A 10,563-nucleotide genomic window follows, 5' to 3' on the forward strand; every position below is an offset into this window, starting at 1 on the left:
TTACAAATATATGGGTCCAAATGGTACATTCCCAGACTAAGATTTAGGTTGTTTTTATTAGTGATTTGAATAATTGCCGATTCCAGTAAATTTCTTGAAACATAATCATTAGATCTAGCAATTACCAAGGTATCACCCCAATTAATACAATGAGATTTTTCACTCAGATGGATAAACAGTGCATTTGAAGTCTGGGCTGTTCTAACTGAAATACATATGCTGCTTAATACGTACACATAAATTTTTACTTGACGGACCAACGTAAAACGATGGGCAATCCTTACAAAGGATTTTGTAAATGATGTTGTTATTTGTTACGGGACTATTCTTAATTAGCATATCTTTAATGGTATTGTTATAAGAGAACACTACATTAACATTAAACGATTTAAATATTCTGTGCTAGAATATTTAAGTAATGAACTTGTACTGCATGATTTGCCTATGTCCGTTAGTCACATAATTTCCTTGATTAAGTTATGTATTTGTGATTGCAGATTTATTTTTAATGGAGAATATTACCAACAAATATTTGGTATGGCCATGGGTAACCCTTTATCACCTCTCCTTTCAAACTTATATATGGAATTTTTTGAGAGACAACACCTCCCGAATATCACACTTATCCCCTTAAAATGGTACCATCCCCTTAAAATGGTACCGATATGTCGATGATATCTTAGTATTCTTACCTGTTGGTATCGATGTAAATGATTTACTGTCTAAATTGAATAATTTAGTGCCATCCCATAAAATTCACTGTTGAAATTGAAAATAACAATGTCATCCCTTTCCTAGATGTATTAATACATAGAGAATCTTCCAATGCAAATTCAGTATTTAAATCTTCCAATGCAAATTCAGTATTTATAGAAAACCCACAAGTAATTTAACATATGTACATTTTTATTCTGGCCACCATCTTAATATTAAAATTTCAATTTTTTCTTCTATGTTCCTACGTGCTTTGCGTATCACGAGTCCACAATATCTGGACCAAGAAATAGAATACATAAAAAAGATAGGAAACGATCTCTGCTACCCACCTCATTTAATTTATTTATGTTATCAAAAAGCTCACAAAAAGTTTTATAGTGTTGCTATTAATGAAAAAGAAATGCCTAAAAATGTACTTAGCTTACCTTACTTTCGTGGATTTGAAACCATAAAATCAATATTTAAATCGTTTAATGTTAATGTAGTGTTCTCTTATAACAATACCATTAAAGATATGCTAATTAAGAATAGTCCCGTAACAAATAACAACATCATTTACAAAATTCCTTGTAGGATTGCCCATACGTTTTTACGTTGGTCAGTCAAGTAAAAATGTATGTGTACGTATTAAGCAGCATATGTATTCAGTTAGAACAGCCCAGACTTCAAATGCACTGTTTATCCATCTGTGTGAAAAATCTCATTGTATTAATTGGGGTGATACCTCGGTAATTACTAGATCTAATGATTATGTTTCAAGAAATTTACTGGAATCGGCAATTATACAAATCCCTAATAAAAACAACCTAAATCTTAGTCTGGGAATGTACCATTTGGATCCATATATTTGTAAGATGTTTATGAAGGACCTTAAAATAAATGAATAACTAATAGATTAGTCCCACATGTATATAGTTATAAATTCTTTCTCTCTCTCTCTCTCTCTCTCTCTCTCTCTCTCTCTCTCTCTCTCTCTCTCTGGTTCGATATTCTCTCTCCCTCTTTCTTTTGCTCGATATATATATATTTATATTTTCTTTTGTCTTTTCATTAATAATAATTTTTTTGGGGGGAAAATTTGTGTAAAATTCATGATATTAAATTGCATATGCTCCTGTGTTTTTTCAAGAATAACTTGTTTACTGCGTGTATCCTTCAAGGTGTGGCTACCCTCAGGCAGCTCCTCCTTTCTGTAGAGTGAAAATCGCCCTTATTGCTAATCTTGTAGTGTCAGTTTGGATATTAAGCCTTCTTTTGACTATGTGTTCTCTGTAAATCAGTTTGCCTTCAGTAAAGGGTCTGAACAGACCGAAAGTACTCGGCTATCTCACTTTTTCATTTTTTTTCCTTTTTTCCTTCGTGGCAAAAAAACCTTTATATATATATATATATATATATATAATATATATATATATATATATATATATATATATATATACATATATATATATATATATATATATAACATATATATATATAATATATATATATATATATATATATATATATATATAATGACCAGTGGAAATTAATTGCTAACACCCGGACTCTCACTGGAAAGACTGGGGTTTGGTCCCAATGTGAGTCAGAAATTTATTTCTCTGAAACACACGTTTCTATGTGTATATATATATATTTCATATATATATATATATATATATATATATATATATATATATATATATATATATATGTGTGTGTGTGTGTGTGTGTGTGTGTGCGCGTGTGTGTGTGTGTTGTGTGTTTTTTTGTGTGTGTGTACTCATATATTTTGTCTTTACACTTTCAGGTGTGGATTAGGTAAACTGAGAAGTAGGTACCTTCAGAAATTAGCACGACCTGTTACATACTTGTTCATCTCCAGCATTGTGGCCCTGGTTCAAGGCATGTTCTACACATATAGCAATGCCACACTTTCAACAGTAGAGAAACGCTTCAGCCTTCCTAGCAAAGTGTCAGGTAATAATTATCATTGTGGGGATTAAGAATTGCTATTTCTACTGTTTATGATCTGCTTCAAAGAGTTGTGCTTAAAGCTCAGTGACCTTGCCTGGGCAAATCTTTTTATATACTACTTAGTTTACTGATTTTAATCTTTTATGACAGGATTCACCACAACTGGCAATGACTTGGTGCAACTCCTGTTGTCAGTTCATATCACCTACTTGGCTGGAAAGGGCCATCGTCCTCGCTGGCTAGCAGTAGGGATGCTGGGAGCAACTATTGGCTGTTGTTTGGCAGCTACCCCTCATTTCATCTTTGGAGAAGGGGACCATGTGTCCTCACATAGCACCCAGCAGTCAACTATGTCAGTCTCGGCAGTAAACAGCAAATTCCGTGAGTTCCTTTTGAGCCTTTTATGTCTAGCCCACGGTCTAGCATCTGGCCTTATATTTCAGTTTGGTAGTTGACCAAGCTTTCAAAATAGTACTGTTTAATATGTAACTACGGCCCCCCCCCCCCCACACCAATAAAAGTTTCTTGCTGCTAGTTGTTGTGAAATGTAAAGGTCTTATTGTCTAATTTTATGCTTCAAGGACTTAATCTTTGACCATTATCTCCCTGACCATGTGTAATCTGTGTGCTTCTTTCCAGAGGCATACTACTTTTCACAGCAGCTACCATTTCTTTTCTTTTTTTCTTTAAGTTAGTGCCCTTGTTGTCCTTTACTCTGTTAAGACTGGTTAACTTTCAAAACATAACCAGAGATTTCAGGATATTTATTATAAAACTATATGCACGTTCATGATGGTCATTTTAGCTATTGCTGAGGTCATTTTTAAAATATTCAAGTTTCATTTATACACTTTTTTGAATACATTCGGTTTTGTGTGAAACAGTGCCCCAGAAGTAGTGGCTATTTTGTATGCAATGTAGCGTCATAGACGACACAAAAATTTGTTGAGAAGAGTAATATTATTTTATCTGCTATTTTAGACAGTTTTACTCTATTACGATCTTTTATGTCATTGCGACCACTGATTAGAGATGGAATTACTTTTCCTCAAAATATGATCTATGAAATACCACTCATGAACGTCGTATACCTTTTTCTTATATTGCAGATGGCTTATTGTGTGATTCTTCTAATTTATCCTCATCTTTGTCTTGTAATGAGGAATCGAGTCAGATTGGTACAGAACAGTACACAGTAGTCGGAGTACTTTTAGCAGCTCAGGTAGGTTGCTCTAAGAAGTAATTAAGGATGAGTGATTTGAGATCAAAGCTTATCATTTCTCTTTGCTGTTATACAAGTTTTCAGTTTTGACCCCAAACCCATATTTGATAGATTTATGAACAGAGCTTATCATTTAACCTGGAATGAAAAAATCTTTGTTATTGCAAAATCAGAATTGCTTCATGTGTTTACAAGTATTATTACATCAATGGTAGATTGTAATTAGTGTTCATTTTTTTTCGGAGTAAAAGGTTTTTCTATCAAGTCTATATTATTTAGACTTGATAGAAAAACCTTTTACTTCGAGAAAAATGAACACTATTTACAATCTACCATTGATGTAACAATACTTGACTCTTTCACTTTTAGATGTTGGCTGGATTTGCTTCAATGCTGTACTACACCATCGGCTACTCTTACCTAGATGAGGCTGTGAGGAAAGACAAAGTACCTCTTTTCCTTGGTAAGCAAATGGTGGAATTGTTACCTTTCGATTACCATGACTTAACATAAGTATCTTGATTACCGTAACATAAATATCGTGATTACCGTGTTATTGGGAAGACTCCTCGGACCATCATGGAAAAATTCTTTATTTCGTACTTGTACTAATTGATAAAAACAACCTCAGTGAGTATTAGATTCTATAAATGTTGTACAACGTATTTAATGGAGAATGAAGGTACTGTGGGAATCATAAAAAATGAAGGTTAAATCTAACGTATCTTCTTGACAACTTGTAAGCAGAGATCGACAGGACAGACAAGCTAATCTCTTATCTAGCCCAGAAATATTGATAAAAATGAGGCTTGAAATATGGGGTTAAACTTGAAACAAGTGTTCAGCCCATCTTTTGAAATATCAAGAATTGTAAGATTTCGTTACCCATGAAAGACACGATTGACCTTCATTTTGATAGATGGAGGACTACAAAGTTTAGTTGACCCTGAAAAAACTTATTATTCATCTTCTTAGAAAATAAAGGATTCAAAGATTTAGAGAGCCATGATATACTTCTTGAAGTATGAAAGATTGTAAGATTTATTGTAGTTGGGCCTGAAATGAAGTAACTGGCCTCTCTCTTGAAAGAAAGTTTAGTGTTGTTGGCCTAGAAAGAAATGATTGCTTGATTCTTGGACGAACGCGAATTGTTAGATTTAGTTGACCCTGAAATAAGTTACTGACTACCCTCTCAATAGCTGGAGAACTGAAAAACTTAGTGAAACTTAAAGGAATTAATTGACCTGCTTGTTAAAACAAGGACTGTAGGATTCAGTAGATACTGAAGTAACTGACTGACCCACTTCTTGAAAGTTGGAAGATTGTAAGATTTAGTTGATCCTGCAAGAAGTGATTGCTTTACCTCTTGAAAGGTTGAAAATCTCAAAATTCAGTTGCCCCCAAAAGAAGTGATTGACTTGACTCTTTAAGATGAGAATTATAAGAAGTAGCTACCACAGAAGGAAATGATTGCTTGCCACTTGAGAAACGGTGGTTTGTAAGATTTATTTAAACCAAAGAGAAGTGACTGAATCATCTTTTGAAAGGCTGAAGACTGTAAGATTTAGTTAATACCAAAAGAAGTGATTACTCACCAATTTAAAGATGGAGGAGTGTAAGATTTAGTTGACCCAGAAAAGAGTAACTGACCTGTCTCATGAAAGGTTTAGGACGGTAAAATTTTGTTGACCTCAAAATAAATGAAATTTCACATCGGGGTAGAGGTAGACAGTTATTTACCAAACTTCACAACCTGAAGGTTACTGATTTAAACAGAGGCAGAACAAAAGTCAGTCTCATACCTTCGAATGACATTGGTGTCAGTGACTAGTTGTTTAGAAAGACACGCTTGATTGTGGCGTCAGTCAAGTGCTAGTTTATTTTACAGCTGGGCTGAGAAGGCAACTTACAAGCTGGAGTCACAGCCCAGACCTCCCAATTGCTAGTTCAGTGGTATACCTGTGTTCTGTGTAGCTATATAAAAGAAATGGTGGCTGTTATGAAACCACATTATTCTTTTTTTGGGGTTCACAAGGTATCTTTAGATAAAAAGATTATGAAGTTATCGTCCAGTGTAAGGACAAAAGCAATCTGAAAATGAAGTAAAGATTGTTATTGAACAACAAAAGCGTCTTGGTTGGTTGTAATGAGTCCAAAGGTCTGAGCCAGACCTCTAAACCAGTTTAATTTGGTACCATCCTGTTTGCTAATTGCTAATATGTTTTGCTCGATTGTTTATCTCGAAGTTCCATGTAGAAAAAAAATATGTAAAAGAATCAGATTATTAATATTAATTTTGCATCATTTGTAGAGAATAACTGAAGTAACATCAACTCTGATGGTATTATTGGACTGATTGTTTATGTAACAGGAGAAAAAGTTGTATAAGAATGTTTTATGTGCAATGTACAGTCAACCATCTTTTTATCCATTTTAGCAATATCTGGAAGTTTGCGAATTCTGGGTCCGGTTTGTGGGTATTCGATGGCTGCCTTGGCGCTTGGATACTGGGTTAACCCCAGTAATCCTCCCAACTTGTCTCCAAGCCACCCTAGATGGGTTGGCGCTTGGTGGATAGGTAAGGAAACGAGATGAAATTGATAAAGTGTATTGTTCAACTCGTTCTTATTGGAGTAGGTTTCACTGTAGCCTACAGAACAGCTATGCAATTTTCAGTCACTCCAAAATTATATCATGGTGTATATATATTTTTAAGTTGTCAACAATGATAAAATGAAGATAAGCAAGTCTTTGTTCAAATTTGAAGACAATGAATGCCTTTGTATAGTTTTTATTTTCACTATTTTCAATGGTTAGAAACATTTTGAATTATGTAATAAACGTTGTTTATCAAATATTGGAAATTTTGTCTATCATTATGTTAGATATTACTTTTAGAGGCTGCCATTGGCTGTTGGATTGCGAACTGTAATTGACTCTATAAGCATTTCCGTCATGTCTATTTACAGGGTACTTGGTAATTGGTACCACTCTCCTCATCATTACATGGTCACTGCTACTGTTACCAAAGACCCTTCCAGGAGCCAGAAAAAGAGCCCTCAGGAGTCTTCGCGCTGCTGCAAAAAAGGGGAAAGATAATCTGCAGGAGTTCACGAAAACCCTGAGACCAGCGAAAGCCAAAGATGGCAGCGGTAAGTAAGATTCTATCGCAGTGTGCCATTTGTAACTCTGCCTCAGTATTTATAGTACGTAATAAGAGTAATGACACTGTAAACTTTAATTAGTTTATATGAACTTTAAATTTATGATTTCCATAAACTTGGAATTTATTTCATAAAATTGCATCCTTCTTCATTTTTATAAAATAAACTGATGGTATTTACACATGAGTAATGAGCACTTGAAGGTATGTGACTGATATGGCCATATTAAGAAACTTTTGTACATCTAGACAATTTCTTTGATCTTAATGCTATAGTGATCTCAATTATCCTCTTTTTTTTAGTATTGGTAATAATACACACTGTTCCCAAGTTATGTCTATCAGGATTGACGACTGAAAATACATAAGATATAAAAAATCTGAGTAAAAACTTTGGTAACAAAAGGACAAAGATAATGAACATATAAAATCAGAAATGATGCCTTTTTTATTATTATTCCACTCTGCTTCTGATGTTCACTCATTTGTAACACCGGGAGTATATTTGCATGGGATCCTAGGCAAGGTTGGAAGTTGAAGAATATATAAGCTGATGTATTGCTATATTTCAAAATGAATCCCCATCCTTCCGTCTCGTTTCCTCTGTTTTCAGCTATGTTGCCCAGTGCGCGACGGATTCTGACGAATAAAGTGTATGTTCTAATCATCATCAACCAAATTTTTTTCTGGTTTGCTTTCTTTGGCTACATCACTTTTAAGCCCAAGTATCTTGAACATCAATTTAAGATGTCTGCAGCTAAAGCTAATCAGTACATTGGTATATATCTTGTATGCTTTATTTTATGTTTTGTAAATATTTCAGTTGTCTTTTCTCCTAAGCACAGCAAAAGAAATATGAATACATTGAACTTCCATGCACTCTGTGCTTCAAGTTAGAACGCTTTTGCTTTTATTCATATTTTTGGAATATTTACTACAATATAACATTGACATGAAATATGCTTTTGGTTCTTTTGTGAATGACATAATCTTTTCATTGTTATGACTGTCTAAGGACTAGGCTTACCTTTTTTTTTCTTTTTTTTTTCAAAGCGGGAGCAGCAACAGCTGCTACCCTGGTAGGTTGGCTGGGTACGGGAAGTGCATTGACCTTCTTTCGTCCAAGAGCCAAATTCGTCCTTTCCTTTATGGCATTCCTTTCTGCTACAAACCTAATCCTTCATTTATTTATGGTAAGTTCAAGTACTGAAAAAGTTTGCATCCATATTATTCAATGGTTTGTACCTTGTAAAAGTCCAATACTTGTTTGTTGTCAGACGTGAATTAACATACTAGTTCAATTTTTCAAGAGCTTATTGTTCTTTGGTCAGCATAAATTAACTATATATATACCAACTACAGTAATGATTCTGTGTTGACATTCACAAAATCCGGTCAAGTACACAAAAAACTTAGACTTGGTCTTAAATATAATTTATGTTGTCATTCTAATCTGCAGAAAAAGCATTTAGTTCATTTTGCAAAGGATAAGTGAAAAAATTTTATTTGAAATATTCTCTAACTTAGATATGAATATATTTTACTCTTTGAGTGTTAAAAACGACTGGACGAAGAGTAAATCGACTTCTTTTCAGATAAAGATTTATTTTATTATTTTAATTTATTTTTTTTGTGAAGGATGGGTGAAAAAAATTCTACTGTGATTGTTCTCCAACTCAAATATGAGTATATTTAGTTTTTTGTTATTAAAAATTTCAAAATGCCACTGTTTGGTTATGATTATTCTTCAAGGTCAGCGTTTCTTGTAAGCACGATAGAATTCATGGTTTGGATTTTGTGTTGCAAACCCGAGAGACTTCGCCACGCCATGATTCTTTGGCTCAATCTTCTCACAGTATAGATGCCAATAATGGGTAAGTATTCCGTTATTATTGGAAAGTAGATTTACAAAACCACTGGGTCTCATTTTACACCATGGTATTGGGTCTCCTGAATGATATATTTGGAAGTAAGAAGTGAAAATTAGAAAAAGCCGAAGTTAAAGAACCAGATGTATGAGAAGAGACCAAAAAATTTTCTTTTATCCTTGGGGGGAAAATTGATAAGCATTTATAAAAATGGTCTTTATATCATGTGATATTGAATTCCATCCAGTTTAGATAACAGGTGCTTCCACATAATGGCTTTGATCATGTGACTACTTCATAATGATAATCACTAATGGATGATACAGCTTTGTCAAATGATTTGGGATTGAGTGCTTTTTCTTTTATTTGAAACTTCTCATAATTTTACTTGCTGATTATAATATTTTTTTCCAGATTCCCCATCTCTGAATGTTCTTCCAAGTGCAAATGTTCATTCCAGTTCTCTCCTGTGTGCGTGGATGAAGTCGACATCTTTTACAACCCTTGCATGGCTGGGTGTAGTACGTCGTCATATAAACAAAATAAAACTCAAGTGAGTAATCTTACTTACATATGTGTGTAACACAAAGGACTATTCATAATCTGGAACTGATAGAAGTACAGGTCTAGACGTTTTATTTATTTATAGGGTTTCTGTTAACTTTATGTGTTGACATGTCTTTTGGTTTGGTAAATCTGTGGGAGATTTAGTATATTTCAAAAATATATTTTTTTATTTTAGTAGGATCTCTCTTCTGTGTCTTTGCGGTTGGCCTTTGTTGGATGTTAATCAGGGATTTGGCCTGGTTATTTGGGTAGGTAAAGACAAAAGGTTTGATTTTCCGAGTCTGTGTCACTATCTTAATCCTGCCCAGATGTGGGATTTTTATTTTATTGTTGGGTGTTTCTCTGGTCTTGTCTTGAGGGGGGTCGGTAGGAAATTATTTTTGCTTTATGAATCCACTTATCAATTATATGGCCAGTATACCTTAAAGACGAAAGCTGTTTAAGGGTTAGTTCAAATTCCTTTTCCAGGAAATCTGAGGAACAAATTGGAAAGGCTCTTAAGAATAGGTTGCTGGCTATGCCTGTCTTGATAGAAATGTCATAATAACTAAAGTAGTGTATGAAAGTGAAAATGTTGCTTTCTGTATATGGCAAATTTGTATTCTGTCATGTCTCTAATTATCAAAACATCAAGAAAAGGAATTTTTCAACTTTAAATTTGCTGCTGGGCTCTAATGCATTTAATTTTAAAAGGAATTTGTTGAAATTGCCCCACCTGTTATCCCAAAATGTTAGAATATCATATGCCTATCTCATATACAGCAGGTATTTGGGTTTTATTATATTTCAATGTATTCCATGTATAGACTGGCTAAAACAGGACTTAAAGGGGCTACCCATGCTACACCCGAATTTTTGCTTATAGAATAACTCCCTGAATGAACATACATTATTAGATACACATAATTCAACTAACCTTATTATTTTGTCAAGGGCCAGTGGGTAATGCTATACATACATACATATATACATACATATATATATATGTATATATATATATATATATATATATATATATATATATATATATATATATATATATATATATATATATAAGTGGTACCTCGAGA

General features: G+C 33.7%; 1 protein-coding gene across 2 annotated transcripts in view; it reads left to right on the top strand.

Moving 5' to 3' along the window:
* LOC135222001 (solute carrier organic anion transporter family member 74D-like) overlaps positions 1-10,563 on the top strand; it is a 137,682-nt gene that overhangs the window by 92,209 nt on the left and 34,910 nt on the right. For both annotated transcript variants that reach the window (XM_064260111.1, XM_064260110.1), the window contains 10 exons: positions 2,507-2,676; positions 2,824-3,054; positions 3,783-3,895; positions 4,265-4,358; positions 6,333-6,473; positions 6,865-7,047; positions 7,672-7,836; positions 8,112-8,251; positions 8,811-8,932; positions 9,341-9,479. In XM_064260111.1, coding sequence (XP_064116181.1) covers positions 2,604-2,676; positions 2,824-3,054; positions 3,783-3,895; positions 4,265-4,358; positions 6,333-6,473; positions 6,865-7,047; positions 7,672-7,836; positions 8,112-8,251; positions 8,811-8,932; positions 9,341-9,479 — 1,401 coding nt within the window. In that variant the 5' untranslated portion in view covers positions 2,507-2,603. The remainder of the gene's footprint in view (positions 1-2,506; positions 2,677-2,823; positions 3,055-3,782; positions 3,896-4,264; positions 4,359-6,332; positions 6,474-6,864; positions 7,048-7,671; positions 7,837-8,111; positions 8,252-8,810; positions 8,933-9,340; positions 9,480-10,563) is intronic.

This window comes from Macrobrachium nipponense, chromosome 3 (assembly GCF_015104395.2).
Source record: "Macrobrachium nipponense isolate FS-2020 chromosome 3, ASM1510439v2, whole genome shotgun sequence".
Lineage (NCBI taxonomy): Eukaryota > Metazoa > Arthropoda > Malacostraca > Decapoda > Palaemonidae > Macrobrachium > Macrobrachium nipponense.